This window comes from Oncorhynchus clarkii, chromosome 7 (assembly GCF_045791955.1).
Source record: "Oncorhynchus clarkii lewisi isolate Uvic-CL-2024 chromosome 7, UVic_Ocla_1.0, whole genome shotgun sequence".
Lineage (NCBI taxonomy): Eukaryota > Metazoa > Chordata > Actinopteri > Salmoniformes > Salmonidae > Oncorhynchus > Oncorhynchus clarkii.
Genome location: NC_092153.1, coordinates 50,311,860 through 50,329,396, shown reverse-complemented (window position 1 = coordinate 50,329,396; position 17,537 = coordinate 50,311,860). Strand labels below are relative to the sequence as shown.

At 40.4% G+C, this 17,537-nt stretch overlaps 3 protein-coding genes across 5 annotated transcripts in view; 2 read left to right on the top strand and 1 right to left on the bottom strand.

Moving 5' to 3' along the window:
- Positions 1 to 494: 494 nt before the first annotated feature.
- Positions 495 to 3,528, top strand: LOC139413425 (signal peptidase complex subunit 1-like). Its single transcript, XM_071160786.1, has 4 exons — positions 495 to 610; positions 1,174 to 1,233; positions 2,913 to 2,999; positions 3,239 to 3,528. Exons 1-4 carry the CDS (start codon positions 575 to 577, stop codon positions 3,362 to 3,364), a joined length of 309 nt encoding a protein of 102 aa, XP_071016887.1. The 5' UTR covers positions 495 to 574; the 3' UTR covers positions 3,365 to 3,528.
- On the bottom strand, positions 3,097 to 17,496 carry LOC139413422 (serine/threonine-protein kinase Nek4-like). 3 transcript variants are annotated; one of them, XM_071160783.1, is made up of 18 exons: positions 17,123 to 17,496; positions 12,644 to 12,808; positions 10,970 to 11,236; positions 10,612 to 10,809; positions 10,360 to 10,467; positions 8,926 to 9,080; positions 8,652 to 8,790; positions 6,682 to 7,251; positions 6,525 to 6,581; positions 6,266 to 6,406; positions 6,006 to 6,170; positions 5,241 to 5,307; positions 4,980 to 5,086; positions 4,788 to 4,879; positions 4,445 to 4,662; positions 4,149 to 4,282; positions 4,012 to 4,065; positions 3,097 to 3,340 (listed from the first exon to the last, which is right to left on the bottom strand). In XM_071160783.1, exons 3-18 carry the CDS (start codon positions 11,081 to 11,083, stop codon positions 3,296 to 3,298), a joined length of 2,364 nt encoding a protein of 787 aa, XP_071016884.1. In that variant the 5' UTR covers positions 11,084 to 11,236; positions 12,644 to 12,808; positions 17,123 to 17,496; the 3' UTR covers positions 3,097 to 3,295. The 3 variants fall into 3 exon arrangements, with proteins under 3 accessions (XP_071016884.1, XP_071016883.1, XP_071016882.1); XM_071160782.1 differs by lacking the exons at positions 12,644 to 12,808; positions 17,123 to 17,496 and adding an exon at positions 11,584 to 11,874 and having other exon boundaries at positions 4,788 to 4,876; XM_071160781.1 differs by lacking the exons at positions 3,097 to 3,340; positions 12,644 to 12,808; positions 17,123 to 17,496 and adding an exon at positions 11,584 to 11,854 and having other exon boundaries at positions 3,737 to 4,065.
- The window catches only part of LOC139413423 (calcium/calmodulin-dependent protein kinase type 1-like), an 83,786-nt gene continuing 78,965 nt past the window's right edge, over positions 12,717 to 17,537 (top strand). The window contains exon 1 of the mRNA XM_071160785.1: positions 12,717 to 12,831. The gene's annotated coding sequence lies outside the window, so the exon portion shown is untranslated. The remainder of the gene's footprint in view (positions 12,832 to 17,537) is intronic.

Below are 17,537 nucleotides of genomic sequence, written 5' to 3'. Positions count from 1 at the left end.
AAAACAACAACAATTTAATCAATTTTACAATAAGGCTGTAAAGTAACAAAATGTGGAAAAGGTCAAGGGGTCTGAATACTTTCTGAATGCACTGTAGCTCTATTCTTGTGTATTTTATTTTATTCCTTATCTTAGTATTTTATTTTAAAACTCTGCATTGTTGGGAAGGGGTAGTAAGCAAGCATGTTAATGGAAAGTATTCACCAGTTGTACTCAGCGAGTGTGACAAATAAAATTGGATTTAGATTTGAATGGTGTCACTTGATCGAATACTTTCCCCTTTCCTTTTACAGTCTATGGCTCAAAACAGCAATGTATCATGGTTAAATTGTGACTGACTGACTGATCTACAAATAACAATTAGTAATTATTTATCATGCAAGTTGAGTTTTAGATCAGTCAATCGGCAGTCGCCTGTGGTCATGTTGATGCTCTCTAATACGGCCATTGGCTTGAATGCATCAACAGTCTTAGGTCCTTCGAAATACTACGTATGCTTTTTGAAACCGGAAGTCTAACCAGACAAATTGTATGCAGTTTTACTTTAAACTGATTAGCTATCTGACGTAGAAAGATGTTGTCAATATTTAACTCCATTCCAACACACATGGTAAGAATTTGAACTATTACTGAATTCAAAGACTGTTGCAAATAGCTACAAATTAAAAAATAATGAGTAGATTAATCAAAGGCAGGCTAGCTAACGTTTGCTACAATTTCAAGCAGTTGCAGTAAGCTAGCTAGGGAGCAATAACGGATAAACTAGTTCGAACCGAAATTCGATGCAAAAATAATATTGAACATTGTTAAGAGTATAATAATTAGCTAACTATTCATCCAACCATAAATCCATGTCATATTATTGGAATCAAACATTGATCAATGTTTGGATGCTAGCCAGCTAGATGCCCATATGGCACATCATTGAACCGCAAGATAGATCCCATGTGTTATTGTGCATGCCCTAGAGTTCGAACCAAATGTATAAATGCATCCCCAATCACAAAGCCTATAATAATACTACTCTTCAAGGCACCACTTTTGATGAACCTTCTTGATCTGTCTTGATTATTGATTGACACGTCAGATATTAGTTTTCCAGTTGTGATGTAACAATCTACCAGTCTTTCCTCAAAAATGATAAACTTTGCAAATGGCTTGGTGATGTTTTAGGATTATAAAGGACAAAAGCTGGCGGAGCAGATCTTCCAAGGAATCATACTTGCCTCAGCGGTGAGTGGCCTGACAAACATGCCTATTAAAATGTACTTTTCAGTGTGTTGTTTTTACACTAGGTTTAACCCTAGCCGTTGATCATGACTCCCAGTTCCATTTGGTTAGGGTTCCCACATGGCCATATTTCCCATCCTGGTCTCATAGACTAGACGTAACATAGTAAACGTAAATCCGAGACACTCATGAGTATGATGTTACGTTTGGTATGGTTACACAAGACAGATGGTTACTTATGGAAAAATAACGTGAACATCTAGCAACCCAAAGGTTGAATCTCATCAGACAACTTTAGTATTTTAGCTAATTAGCTACTTTTCAACTATACTGAAGAAAAATAAACACAGTTAACGATTTTACTGAGTTACATTTCTTAAGGAAATCAGTAAATTTAAATAAATTAATAAGGCGCTAATCAATAGATTTCACATGACATGTAGGCCCACCCACTTAGGAACCAGGCCCAGCCAATCAGAATGAGTTTTTCCCCACGAAAGGGCTTTATTACAGACAGAAATAGTTGTCATTTTCATCAGCTGTCCGGGTAGCTGGTCTCAGACGATCCCGTAGGTAAAGAAGCCGGATGAGGAGGTCCTAGCCTGGCATGGTTACACAAGGTCTGTGGTTGTGAGCCCGATTGGACGTCTAAAACATAATGGTAGAGAAATTAACATAAAATTGTATGGCAACAGGTCGGGTGGACATTCCTGCCGTCAGCATGCCAATTGCATGCTTCCTCAACTTGAGACATCTGTGGCGTTGTCTGCACATTTTAGGATGGCCTTTTATTGTCCCCAGTACAAGGTGCAACTGTGTAATGATCATGCTGTTTAATCAGCTTCTCAATATGCTACACCTGTAAGGTGGATGGATTATCTTGGCAAAGGATTAAATGCTCACTAACAGGGATGTAAATAAAAACATTTGAGAGATGCTTTTTGTGCGTATTTCTGTGATCTTTTATTTCAGCTCATGACACCGGCACTTTACATGTTGCGTTAATATTTTTGTTCGGTTTTCTTACTACTTTTTAGCTAATTTCCAACTACTTAGCATGTTAGCTAACACTATCCCTTTAACCTAACTCATAAACTTAACCTTAAAACCAACACCTAGCTAACGTTAGCCACCTAGCTAGAATTTGTAACAAGTTCTTACAAATTTGTAACATTGTACTTTTTGCAAATTCTTAACATAATATGAATTGTATTGTGATGGAGATCCACAAATTAATACACACCATACGAAATGTAACATATAAATCTCAATTGGGTTCTCAGATTTACATACAGAATAATACGAAATGCTCTGAGACCAGGTTGCATTTCCATTCTAGTTCATCTAAGACAGAGTGAACTACCTGTACTAATTAGCCATCTGTCTCTGAACACCTGTTTGTAATGGAAGATGAACGTCACAAAAAAATACTGTCGGCTGCAGCTGTGTTAAAACAGTGTAGAGTAAGTGTGTATCCTCCATTTTTTAAAATGATTTGAAAGTAGTGGGATTTATGTTTCTAGAACCAAATTGACAATCGATTCACGTTTATATGTATTTGGCTGTTTTGGCTTCCAAAGCCAGTTAGTCTTTAAACAGAACATGTAATATCTTGGAATGGAAGGTGTAACATTAGGCTCCTTTAGTCCATTATTAGGCTAACCCCTTGCATTACCCTCCAGGTGATCGGATTCGCTTATGGCCTCATCATTGAACAGTTTGGGTGGACTGTGTACATAGTGTTAGGAGGTTTTGCTGTGTCTTGTTTGGTGAGTTAAGTTTCATTCCATTGTCCCTGAATATGTGTATTTGATGTTGTGCCAAGCAGAAAATGTTGCACCTGTGCAAAGAGTGCACCCACAGACCAACCTTGACTCAGGTTTATTCAAAATGTATACTCTGTAGTCATTACATTCTCATCTGCAATGTAAAACATTTTACGGGACTAACCCTCTTCTCATCAACATCTCGCCCTTATCCCATGTCTCCTCGCCTCTCCCCTTCTCAGCTGACCCTGCCCCCCTGGCCCATGTACAGACAGAACCCCCTCTCCTGGCAGCCAGCCCTACCAGAGACTACAGGAGAAACCCTTCAAAAGCCTCAGGAGAATCTGAAGAAGAAGAAGCACAAGTAGATCATGACTGTTTGTACCAGTTTGCCCAAGACACGTTTTGTGACTGAAAATAACCGTATGTCTGTACAATAAATCCTTGTTTAATTAAAGGAACCCTTTGTTACAGGGTATTATGCCAAACAGTGGTGGAATGTCAATGTACAATAAACAGATTTGCTACTGTGGATACTTTGTAGACTGCACTCATGTTATCATCCCAACGGTTTAATAATGTGGATATAAGAATCTATGTAATGTAAGGATAAATAAAGAACTTTAAATGATTTATAAAGTCAAACAAAGGGGATGGAAATATCTACAATACAGTACTTCTACATCCTGCAACTTATATACAATCAGGAAATTCTTAATTTCCTATGTGTTTATAGGTACATTTATTATTGCACTAGTTTGCATTATAAATATTTCATTACAATAATCAATCTACCTGACAGGTAGAAAAACGGTAACAGAAGACTCATTGCATATTGTAACCTTAATGGAAAATTAGATGATGTATTTATATTTAAAGTGAGGTTTAAAAATAGTCTACATTAATATATACATAGAATATGGAGATGCGATTGTCTATACAAAAGTATTGCATTGTTCATTAGCTGAACTTAACCCTTGAACGAAACATCCTCAAAGAACTTTAGCTGCCGCACCATCAGAGCATATGACTGGTACTTGTCCTCTCCCATCTGCTCCCGAAGACACCGCTGTGTGTGGAGAAAGAATAAAACTGAGATTACAGCCATGTCTAGCTGGAAGCACGATCATGGATGTCATTTTGAATCTTAACCTCTCGTTTGTCCTCGTCATCGTCCTCCATTATGTCCAGGACTCTGTCCAACAGCTTCACCCCCAGTCCCTTCACCACATCTGTTCTCAGGTGCTCAATGGCTCTGCGGACCTTCGCCGGTCCAGACGTGGTGCCTTTTAAGAGGAGAGTTGAATACAAGTTTTGAATCCACTTATTTCTTATGTAGAAATAAATTTATTTCTCAGTGATAAACCAGTCACCAGGGCAATATTGCATTGAAACACACATTGAATCTGCTAAGGATGCTCAGGGAGACTGTTTTGGCTGAGACTGACCGTTGGGTAATTCACTGAAGTGGAACTCCTGCTCCTCTCTAGCTTTCCCATGCAGCACCAGTGTGTCCCTGTACTTCCTGTTCAACTTAAACTCAGCCAGTGGAGTAGAGCCAGATCTACCACCACCATCCAGTTCACTAACAGCATCTCTGCCATCCATTCGCAATGTATGGGCCATCCTCTGAACCAGGTCCTGCAAATCACTGGATTCACTCTTTCTGCAATAAAAAAAAAACGTGTCAGATTTAAATGCGCATATCACCAGCAACACTTAAAGGGCTTTGTGCTTCTATGGGTGGGGGGGGGGCACTGCTCCCAAAGAGCCAGAACAAGTTGTTTTTACCCCTCTTTGCAGTCCCTCTCAGAGTGATCAGTTGAGCTGGTGGAGGAGCTGTATTCATCGTTGTCAGACGGTCGCCCCAGCAACCTGTCCTGCTAGAGAAGAATACACCACTGTCATAGACTGAAGCCAATTATACACTGATTTAACTTACTGTAACAGTAAGACAATGGAGATCAACCTATAGTTAGTTACCTTGTTTGTTTCCTTGCCCATGTCAGATACAGAGAGAGTGACAGTGGGGTTCTGGAACTCTGGCTGCTTATTATGTAACGAGGCAACCTCATTCGACGCCCTTCTTACTGTATTGACAACCGCAGGAAAGAAGAATACTACAGTGAGCAATACAAAGCATAGCTACCGCTTTATTGTTTAATATGACAAAATGGCCCTTGCCAATTCTGTCTGGTCCTATGGTCATACGATATATTGAGAACACAGAGCAGAGGAGTGAACCTGGTTGGCTTGGGTTCTCCTGGGACTGCCTCAGTCTTCTCCTCTCCCTGGCTGAAAGAGGACGCTCCTGGAAGCAGTAGAGATATTAAACTTTATCTGCCTATGTAATTACCATCTAAATACATGGGCTTTAAACTTATTGTAAAGTTGGAACAACTTTATTTCAACAAAAAGGAAATATAATTGACAATATACAATTAGCAGTATACACTGAATATACCAAACATTAGGAACACCTTCATAATATTGAGTTGCACCCCTCCCTTTTACCCTCAGAACAGCCTCAATTAGTCGGGAGCATGGACTCTACAAGGTGTTAAAAGCGTTCCATAGTGATGCTGGCCCATGACTCCAATGCCTCCCACAGTTGTATCAAGTTGGCTGGATGTCTTCTGGGTGGTGGACCATTCTTGATACACAGTGAAAACGTTTTTTTTGCAGTTCTCGACACAAACAGGTGCGCCTGGAACCTACTACCATACCCCATTCAAAGGCACTTAAATATTTTGTCTTGCCCATTAACCCTCAAATGGCACACATGCACAATCCATGCCTCAACGGTCTCAAGGCTTTAAAAAAATCATTCTTTAACCTGTCTCCTCCCCTTCACCTACGCTGATTGAAGTGAATTTAACAGGATCATAGCTTTCACCTGGTCAGTTTATGTGATGGAAAGAGGTGTCCTTAATGTTCTGTACACTCAGTGTATATTCCAAGACCTCAGCCCTATGTTTGAGCAGTAGCTGTTTAGTGCATTGACCTCACTTGTGTCAGTGGAATGTTGCTGTCCTTTGAGGAGTTAATGGTTGTGGAAGAGTTTGTTGTGGTAGCCCTCTTCTTCTCTGTGTTTGCCCTGCTCCTCTTCTTCTCCTCCACTACCATTGCATCAACAGGAGGAGGCGGTAGAGGTCTAGGACCTGTCACTTTACACTGGGAAAGAACAAGCAAAGGTTTAAGAGCCTTCAGGTTCCAAAGCACTTTGACAGCTCAAAGCCATGATAAAGTCCCCCAGTCACTGTCCTCACCTTGTCCGGATCACTCTGTATCCACCTCCTGTCCTTCTGCCTGCGTTGCCGGGAGACAACTGGCTCAGAGGAGGAAGGCGTACACAGAGGGAGCGTGTCCTGCTCTGGGACTGGAGAGAGGTGCTCCATGTGACAGGGTTCCTACATACACAGATAAAACATAACTAGCATCAATGACCTCTAAAGGATGTGCTATATGGAGTGTGGTAGCCTACAGAATAAACAAATTCCTACAATATGAGAACAAACTGGTTCTTACCAGTGTTATAACAGGAGGAAGGGTCTCTAGGAGCTTTTCTGTGGATTCCAAGCTCTCCTTTAAAGACAAGACAATAACACAGAGGCTTACAACTACAACTCATTCACAGAATTTACTAATCTATGTGCACTGTGTGTAGCACAGTGCACATACTTACTCTGACATCTGCAGGATGTTTTTGTGTGGGATCCTCCTTCAGAAGATTCATGGTGTCATCTTTGTTATCGATATTTACTTCAAAAGTCTGTCCAGTGGATTCCACTTTGAATTCCCCTGCAGACCTTGATTCAGGCAAGCTGGTGGAAACATTCAGACTTACGGTCTGTTCAGGTGCAGGGCTCTCAATGACCACATCTTTGAGTAGCTCTGTTGTGTCATCGTTATCGTCCATGTTCACAGTTTTCTCTACAGAGGTTCTGACTCCGTCTCTGTGATTCAAAGCACACTGCATTAGAGGTCCATTGGCGGTCCTCCTCTCCTCTACCCTGCTACTGACACCTGATAGCACCCTGCGAGGGGCAGGCCGAGGGTGGGAGGGATCCCCTCTCTGGGCCCTTCTCTCCTCTTCCTGTGGCTGGATATCAATGTCAATGTTACTGATGGTTGCTAAGGATGCACCAGTGGTGTTGAGAATGTCTGATGCAGGGAATTTGGGTGTTAGATATGTCTTGGGTGGGGCGTCTTTTATGATTCCATTGTATCCATTACGCCTTTGTGAGTTCATCTCCTATGAATGAGAACAGAAATAGAACAAACACACCACAATGAAAACAATTAAGACACTTGTGCAACTTGATGAGCATATTTTTTACTTTATGGCCTGTATCTCTCACTGTCTCTCTCTCTCTCAAACAAAAATATAACCACAACATACAACAATTTTAATGAGTTACAGTTCATATAAGGAAATCAGTCAATTGAAATAAAGTCATTAGGCCCTAATCTATGGATTTCACATGACTGGGCAGGGGTGAAGCCATGGGTGGGCCTTCGAGGGCATAGGCCCATCCACTGGGGAGCCAGGCCCAGCCAATCAGAAAGATTATTTCCCCACAAAATGGCTTTATTACAGACAGAAATATTCCTCAGTTTCATCAGATGTCTGTGTTGCTAGTCTCAGTCAATCCTTCAGGTGAAGAAGCTGGATGTGGAGATCCTGGGCTGCTAAAACAAGATTGGAGGATGGTAGAGGATGGTAGGCTTATGGTAGAGAAATGAACATTCAATTCTCTGGCAACAGCTCTGGTGGACATTTCTGCAGTCAGCATGACAATTGCATGCTCCCTCAAAACTTGAGACATCTGTGGCATTGTGTTGTGTGACAAAACTGCACATTTTAGAGTGGCTTTTTGTCCACAGCACAAGGTCCACCTGTGTAATGATAACACACACACACACACACATACAGTGGGACAAAAACGTATTTAGTCAGCCACCAACTGTGCAAGTTCTCCCACTTAAAAAAAGATGAGAGAGGCCTGTAATTTCCAGCTGTCTGGTCTTGGCCATTGTGGAGAGGTTGGAGTCTGTTTGATTGAGTGTGTGGACAGGTGTCTTTTATACAGGTAACGAGTTCAAACAGGTGCAGTTAATACAGGTAATGAGTGGAGAACAGGAGGGCTTCTTAAAGAAAAACTAACAGGTCTGTGAGAGCCGGAATTCTTACTGGTTGGTAGGTGATCAAATACTTATTGCATGCAATAAAATGCAAATTAATTACTTAAAAATCATACAATGTGATTTTCAGGATTTTTGTTTTAGATTCCGTCTCTCACAGTTGAAGTGTACCTATGATAAAAATTACAGACGTCTACATGCTTTGTAAGTAGGAAAACCTGCAAAATCGGCATTGTATCAAATACTTGTTCTCCCCACTGTATATATATTCCGGCTCTCACAGACCTGTTAGTTTTTCTTTAAGAAGCCCTCCTGTTCTCCACTCATTACCTGTATTAACTGCACCTGTATATATATACAGTGGGGAGAACAAGTATTTGATACACTGCCGATTTTGCAGGTTTTCCTACTTACAAAGCATGTATGTATGTATGTAATTTATATATATATATATATATATATGTTTTCCCAGAGTATTTTAGTGCTGTTCTGTTAGCTGTTCACTCTCACCCCTTTCCCTTTGGTGTTTAGGTCTGGCTGGGGACATTGAGGGGGGGGCTCAGGCCTGAGCTTAGACGAAACCATAGACGCTGCACTGGGTCTGCTGCTACTACCACCAACAGCTTTCTTTATGGACTTGGCAGTTTTCCTAGAGTGATTTGAACAAACAAGATATCCAAGATGACATCAATCCTACACATTTACTAAATATTTGTTCAACATACAAAGAAACGAGAGAGAAAGAAAGCGTTAGCCAGGTACTACAACAAATGAAGCCACCTACTCTTTGGTGGCCTCTAAAAACATTGCGATTTGTCGTTTGATGTAGGGCTGACGTAGGATATGTTTGACATCAGGTCTGTCCTCTGGTCTCTTACACAGCATGCTCTTTATCAGCTCTCCCAGCTGAGGGTCATACTTACTCGGCATCTGAGGCAACTGGATGACAGGAAAATAGATCAATGAATCTAGTAGCAAACAAATAATCTCATCATGACCAATGTTCCCTCTAATTTTTTTCAGCACTGAGCAAATTTCAGGTCTGCTGAGTGCAAACTTTTAACATTCTGAAAATTGTCTGCAACTTCTGTTGCGCTTTTACTGTGAACACTGAGTCTGTATCAGCTTTAAGTTACAGTTATAACAGTGGCCACGTAGGATACTGTGGCTAATTGATCATAATGTAGGCCTATCAGAGTGGCCCACCATAAAAAAAAACTATGGACAAAATGCATTACATAACATTTTAACATAGCTGTTCTATCATTCAGCCTACAGGAGCAGCCAATGGGTGGTGTGGAATGTAGGCCTACACTGAACAAGATATTAACCAGTTTATCCACTTGTCCTCCAGACAAGGAGGCGACTGAAAATGTGTTGTTTGATGCAAGAAACCACTTTACAACAAAAAACAAAACATTATTATTCCCATACCTTTATTACAGAGAATCAGACAAATTATGCTACCCTCTGCCTATTGGCTACTTAGCTTATTCAAGACTGTCTCAAAATACAACACTACCCCTTTAACACAAAAAAAGGCTATTTACCTGAGTCACTTTTCAAAGATGGCTAGAAGTGTATACATTTTGTGCTCTTGTAGAAAGCAACCACTCCCCCATTGAGGACTAGACATGTGCTATATCTGGGATAATAACTCACTTACTAGCAAAGCATATGAACAGATGTGCATACGTGGCTACATGCAGCTCTCACTGATCTCAAAACAAGCGCAACTACTCGCGACCACTCATGCTGTAAACACAATCCAGTTCAAAGTGAATGGCACAGATCCATATATGGCAATGATCTATTTGCATATAGGTCTACTGCAGCTCTGACTGGTTATGCTGCATTGGTCTGTGTAGAGTATGGGCCTGAGTCCTGCCTGTCAATGCAATAGAATCCTACTCCAATGCGTTCTGCCAACAAGAAAGTCTCTTGCATAGTTAGTTTCGCATACTAAGTCTTGCATAGATAATTTTGTTTCGGTATGTTGCATTGAAAGTAGCTAATATTGCATTGATTAGATCACAATTCCCACAGTAGAGGGAAACGTTGATAGTGTTAACCAAAGGGGGAAACTAGAAAGTTAAATATTGTGTTTTCCTGCGCAGGCTGATATTTCTTTAGCATGGCATTCCCGGGGAGCGCACAACTTAGAGGGAACACTGATCATGACTACTCATTTGGGAAAAGACGTAAGGGACTGACTGACCTTTCCCTCTACAATGCGGTACACCAGTGAGTTCATGTCCTTGGCATTGAAGGCATGTTTCAGGGTGGACATCTCATACACACAGCAGCCCAGTGCCCACACGTCAGACTGGGGAGAAAAGGAGGCTTGAAGTTTGCAAATAAAAGGGCCTAGTGCACACAACAGCAATCTCCTCAGATTGTGCCTGGCTCAATAGAACTGCTGCTCTAAACAGTGATGATCTCAAGTATTGATCTACTAAGTATACCGTACCTTGTGGTTGTAGGGTTTGTTGGAGAACAGCTCTGGGCTCATATAGTATGGTGTTCCTATGAGGGTGCTGGCCATGTCATTCTGATTCTCCAGAACACGGGCGATGCCAAGGTCCCCCACTTTGATGATGTTAGTCTTGGTCAGAAAGATATTCTGGGTCTTCAGGTCCCGGTGCAAGATACACTTCTCATGTAGATACTACAATTCAACAGAGAAAAAAGTCAGATGTTGTCACTAACTCTCCTGTACATAAGCCTCAGCCTCTGCCAAAACGAATGGATAGAGGCAGAGTAGATGTTGCAGCATATCAATCAATTGTTATACAATCTCAGCTACTATTTGATGCACTTCAATGTACCTGAAGGGCCATAGCTATCTGGACGAACCACTCCACCACCTGCCTTTCAGGTAGGAGTTCCCCCTTCTGTTGCTTGAGTCTATGGTAGAGGTCGCCTCCCTCGCAGAAGCCCATGACGATGTAGAGCTGGCAGTCTTCTCCTTCCCACGACTCCCTGTATGTCACGATGTTTGGGTGTCGTAGTTGCGAGAGAAGCTGAGCCTCTTGTTCCGCGGCTCGCCGCTCACGTTTCGAGGACGTGGTCAAGTTCAACTTCTTTATGACATACTAAGGAAAACAGGAGAAACGAGTTCGCCTTAGCGTAACATATTTCACTCTGCAAACGTTCTGTCTAGACGCATGTGGCCAACGTTCTGTCTAGACCGTTGTCACAAATGCGTCTAGACAGAATGTTCACAACATTTGCCGCAGTTCTTTATTTCTAAATGGTAAACGTATCTACCTTATTTGTAGATCCAATCGGCAGTAATATGAACGTTGGTTAGCTTGCTAGTTGCTAACTTGTTGTGATATCGAGGATTCAGGGAAGGGAATAACTTACATGTGTCCGAGTCAAACAAACCTATTATAACGTTTTTCAAACCATGTTTTGAAATGGATTGTTGTATTCTTACCTGCTTACGGTCGGTTTTGTGTTTCACCAGATTCACCTCTCCATAACTCCCCTTTCCAACAACTCTGATAAACATGTAATTATTCATGACTTCAAATCGTATAGTCTAACTGTTACCCCAAATTCAAAGGGTATAATCTAGTTAACTAATTGAAGACACGGCTGTGAATATCTCCCATTTTCTGCACACTATAAATTCAGATTTCTAACTTATTTAGCGCAGGGTAATATATCTATCTACAAGACGCTTTTAAAACACAGGAAATCATCGCTGGCTTTTTCGTAACTAGGCAACTGGCACTTGAAAGTTGACGTTGGTTAGAGGGGTGTACAAACCCGTAAACAAACGCCCCCATTTATCCCATAGCCCCATCTAGAGTAGAAAAAGAGCATGAGCTGTTTGTTATAAATGTTGTTGCAGTTGTTGTATGGTGTTCCCCGGACATTGCATAAAGATTTTTTTATTGTCTGTATGCCTTTCACACATCACGGATTACATCGATTTCCAGAAAATGTTTAATTTCAAATAGTGTTGTTTATAATCATCCCAACCTGTATTCAATAGCCTACATTTAGTCCCTATAAAGTAATTGACGGATGCATGCATGAATGAATGTGGATTTGACAGAGGGATGGAAAATATTGAGTAATTGATGGCTAAGGTAACTCCACTAGAGGGCAGATGATACTAACAAAGTTGGTAGTGCAAGGAGTTTGTTTGATTGAATTCTGATTCATGTTGCCTATTCCTCTCACACTGTCCTTGACAGTGTGTAAGTCTATAGTGGAAATAATGAGAGAGCATATTGAATACAATTCCAGAGGGAATGAAGTAGCCTACTTGTGTATGACGTGTCATCATTGTAACACAATTATTTGTTGGATTTTTAGTAGGCTTTACTTTCTTTGATGTTTTTATTGTTTATATCGATAGCCTATTACTAACACTTTGACCAAACGATTAGGCTGGGACAATTTACCCCTGTCCGTAGGCCTTGGATAGAGAAGACACCTTAAGCAGAATGTTAAAAAACAAAACAAGAATGAAGCAGCATGCTTACCTTTGTGCCAAAAACAGGTTATTCATTGATGTTGGAGCCCCTTGTGTTTGCCACTCCCTCCGCCCATTGCCCTGACGTCATGAGAGTGCTGTTGGAGGTGTCGAATCCAGTTTTTCCGCGAGCGACGCGAGTCCAACATTGGTGAAACAGTAAGAAAGGAACAACCTTTGAAATCGTACAAATCACAGGTAAGAATCTCTGTTATGTTGATTAGAACATTGTGTGGACATTATTATAATGACGATCATAATTCAAATGTATAATTCAGATGTAGTCGCTATATGGAAAAATGCGTTTCTGGTCTGCCTGATTGACAATAAAAAACCTAGTTGAAATGTTAAACCATAGCCTAAATAGTTTATTGCTTTTATAACTATAGTTTCGTACTAGTTTAAATGAATAATGTATTGAAAGTAATTGTTTCGCAGCTGGTTGACCTCTCAGACTGAAAAAAGCTCCGAGACAGACAGTGCCCCATCATGTGGAACGTTCATTCATATTAATATTCAGGCTAGTGTTTAACATTAGTATTTACATAGCCCAGATACTAAAGAGTTGCGGGCATATTGGTTTATGGTACTAAGCATATTTTTCAGTAGAGATCAGAGGCCACTGATGGAGTGTGTGCAAACCAATAGAAAGAGTATAAACTGATAGTAGTGTTTAATTTTCCAACAAAGTTATCATTGACATTTTAGAGTGTAGGTCCTCATAAAGGTGTTATAACTTATTGTAACCATTTTCCCATTTTAGTGTCTTACTAATCTAGAATGCTTGAGGTATTTTTGTCTTCTGCTTGCATTCTCTCTCTCTCCTTCGAGCGCTCATACTTTTTTATACAGTCTATTACACACACACATACACACACACGACACACACATACATCCTCGCTCACGTTCCATGAGCCAGCTCCGAAGGAGAACGCGGCTTATCAATTAAAAAGCTAATTTTGAAAGGGATTTGCTTAGTGTCATAGACTCCGGTGTCCCTGATGAGCTTGTGGTTCAGATCAAGATGTTATCATGACAAGGAGAATGTTATATTTGTGAGTGGACAGTGAGATGTTACTGTAACACAGAGACACTGTGATGTTGCAGCTCTCAATGTGGAGGTATCAGTTAGGCTAGCCTACATGCTCTTGACCTTTTGTCATAGGGTGTAAACAGTTTTTTTTGGGGGGGGGGGGGGGGGGGGGGGGCATGGTATTTTTTCTATCACAGGATATTGGATGACTGTCATTCATATTCCATTCACCCAGCTCAATGTGAAATTGATTGGTTTAGGCTACTATATGATACTAACATTTTACCTATACCCATCATGAGGTAGCTACAACCTAGCCTAAAATAAAAATAAGCATTTTATTAATAAAGGTAAAAGCCAGTGACACATTCAATACCGCCTTGCACTCTCTTGCCTTCATCTATCTGATTTAGGGTGTAATCAGTAGTCCAAACAGTTGCAAACAAGAGTTTCTTTTGGACAAATTAAGGTATGCTTATCCCCGTTTCGTTTGCTTCCATGTAAGAAAAGTTTTTCAACAGAATAGGTCGGAATGAATACACCCCTGATCACCCACACACACAGTTCACTTTCATAGCAGCCACATACAAACATCATGATTACTTTGTTTGTTGTATAATTCCTTCTCACATCTACTCGCTCTCCTCCTCTCACATTTTCCCTTTGCTTGTGGACTTCAGTGCAAGCGGACGTGATTGGGAGTCCCATAGGGCGGCATACAACTAGGCCCATTGTTGTCTGGGTTAGGGTTTGGCCGGGGTAGGCCGTCATTGTAAATACACATTTGTTGTTAACCGACTTGCCTAGTTAAATATAAGTTCAATAAAAAAAATAACAGCTGTCTGTGACCAGGCTAAAAAACATTCTAAGCAAAACCTTCATACCATAACTTCTAACCGGTACTCACAGCCTACACCATTGTCACCATATTAGCTAATATCATAGTCAACATAGCTACTAGATCTAATTGCATTAGTAAACCTGCTAAAATTATGCAGTACAGTGTACAGCAAGCAGTTTAGTAGTTACACTGGAATTCCCTGGTGGCAATAAATTAATACAACTAAATCTTACCTTGACTTGAAAGAGTTCCAGCTAGCTAACAATCCCTCTCTGTTTGAGCCGGGTGTTTGAGTAGGATTACTAGCTAGCTGCATTCGCAAGCTAAGTAAGTGAAAGTGAAAAAAACTAAAACTAAATATAATTAACTCTCTATCTCTCTCTTGCTTCTCGTTCATTTTTGAATAAATAATTTGTTAAAAACTGTTCAACTATTGTCTTTCTCTCTCTTTGAGTCAACTACTCTCTACATTTTATGCAATGCTAGCTAGCTGTAGGTTATTCTTTCAGTGATTCTCTGATCATTTGATTGGGTGGACAATATGTCAGTTTATGCCGCAAGAGCTCTGAAAGATTGGAGGACATCCTCCGGAAGTCGTCAAAAATACTTTGTCAGTCTATGGAAGGGGGTGAGAACCATTAGCCTCCTAGGTTTTGTAGCCTCAACAGCACACTCTGGGGTAGCACCATTGTTTAGCCGTAGGACAACTAGTTTCTGTCTTCCTCTAGCTACACCATGGTGCGACCCCAGAGTGTGCTGTTGAGGCTACTGTAGACCTTCATTGCAAAACAGTGTGTTTTAATCCATTATTTGGTGACATTAATATATTTAGTATAGTTTTATCTAAACAGGATAAACTATTTTTTATTTTTAATGAAATTCACTGAAGAGGATGGTCCCCCCCTTCCTCCTCTGAGGAGCCCCCACTGGGTGTAAAGTTATATCAATAGACCAAACATATGAAGGTGTTTTCACTAAAGTGGATAAAAGCAACTGGGGATACACCATGGATTTTCTCAAGGCTTGTCTGGAGTTGCTATGTTAGGCTAGATTGATTGTGAAAATGTATAGCATGTTTATTGCCGTAAATAATTTGAAGGATTTTTATAATTTACCATGTTTTTCACCAGATTTGATTTATTTTTGTTACTTTGTGTAACCTCAATTGCCAATGTTCCTCTGCGCACCTCTGTCCCTATTCTCTGTTGTGGGCCAATGTCATGTGACCTCTGCTCTGATTGGTCCACGGATGCACACACACACACACACACACACACACACACACACACACACACACACACACACACACACACACACACACACACACACACACACACACACACACACACACACACACAGCTGGGTGGTGGAGCTGGTCTGTGCCTAATGTCCTTTGGCATTCTGATCCACTAGTGAGCCTTTATTGATATGACAACTAAACACACATCATTTATGGAAAGTGTGTAATCAGGAAAGGATCAGTAGTGGAGTGATGACTTTATAAAATAAAGAGCAATAAGCTGGAAAATCTTTAAACATAGATTGCACTAAGTGATGAGGTTCAGATAAATTAGTTTGCATTGCATGTTACTGAAGGCTTATTAAGCAAGAGAGCTTATGAGTGCGCTGAAGATGAGCCAATGGGTGATGAGCCAATGGGCCTTTCTACTTTGTGTGTGTGTGTGTGTGTGTGAGGTCGACCGATTATGATTTTTCAACGCCGATACCGATTATTGGAGGACCAAAAAAGCAGATACCGATTAATCGCTGATTTATTTTTTTTTTTATTTGTAATAATGACAATTACAACATTACTGAATGAACACTTACTTTAACTTAATATAATACATCAATAAAATCAATTTAGCCTCAAATAAATAATGAAACATGTTCAATTTGGTTTAAGTAATGTATTTAAAGTATTGGAGAAGAAAGTAAAAGTGCAATATGTGCCATGTAAGAAAGCTAACGTTTAAGTTCCTTGCTCAGAACATGAGAACATATGAAAGCTGGTGGTTCCTTTTAACATGAGTCTTCAATATTCCCAGGTAAGAAGTGTTAGGTTGTAGTTATTATAGGAATTATAGGACTATTTCTCTCTATACCATTTGTATTTCATATCCCTTTGACTATTGGATGTTCTTATAGGCACTTTAGTATTGCCAGTTTTATCTAATGGGTGGCATCCATTAGTCTAAATATTCCTGTTACATTGCACAACCTTCAATGTTATGTCATAATTACGTAAAATTCTGGCAAATTAGTTTGCAATGAGCCAGGCGGCCCAAACTGTTGCATATACTCTGACTCTGCGTGCAATGAACGCAAGAGAAAGGACACAATTTCACCTGGTTAATATTGCCTGCTAACCTGGATTTCTTTTAGCTAAATATGCAGGTTTAAAAATATATACTTCTGTGTATTGATTTTAAGAAAGGCATTGGTGTTAATGGTTAGGTACACGTTGGAGCAACGACCGTCCTTTTTCGCGAATGCGCACTGCGTCGATTATATGCAACGCAGGACACGCTAGATAAACTAGTAATATCATCAACCATGTGTAGTTATAACTAGTGATTATGATTGATTAAGTTTAATGCTAGCTAGCAACTTACCTTGGCTTCTTACTGCATTCGCGTAACAGGCGGGCTCTTCGTGAGGCAGGTGGTTAGAGCATTGGACTAGTTAACCGTAAGGTTGCAAGATATGAATCCCTGAGCTGACAAGGTAAAAATCTGTCGTTCTGCCCCTGAACAAGGCAGTTAACCCACCGTTCCTAGGCCGTCATTGAAAATAAGAATGTGTTCTTAACTGACTTGCCTAGTTAAATTAAGATTAAATAAAGGTGTAAAAAATAAATAAATCCAAAATTACCGATTTCCGATTGTTATGAAAACTTGAAATCGGCCCTAATTAATCGGCCATTCCGATTAATCGGTCAACCTCTAGTGTGTGTGTGTGTGTGTGTGTGTGTGTGTGTAGTTTGAGTACATCTAAAATGGAACTCCTTATCTCTTTTGCTACAAGCCT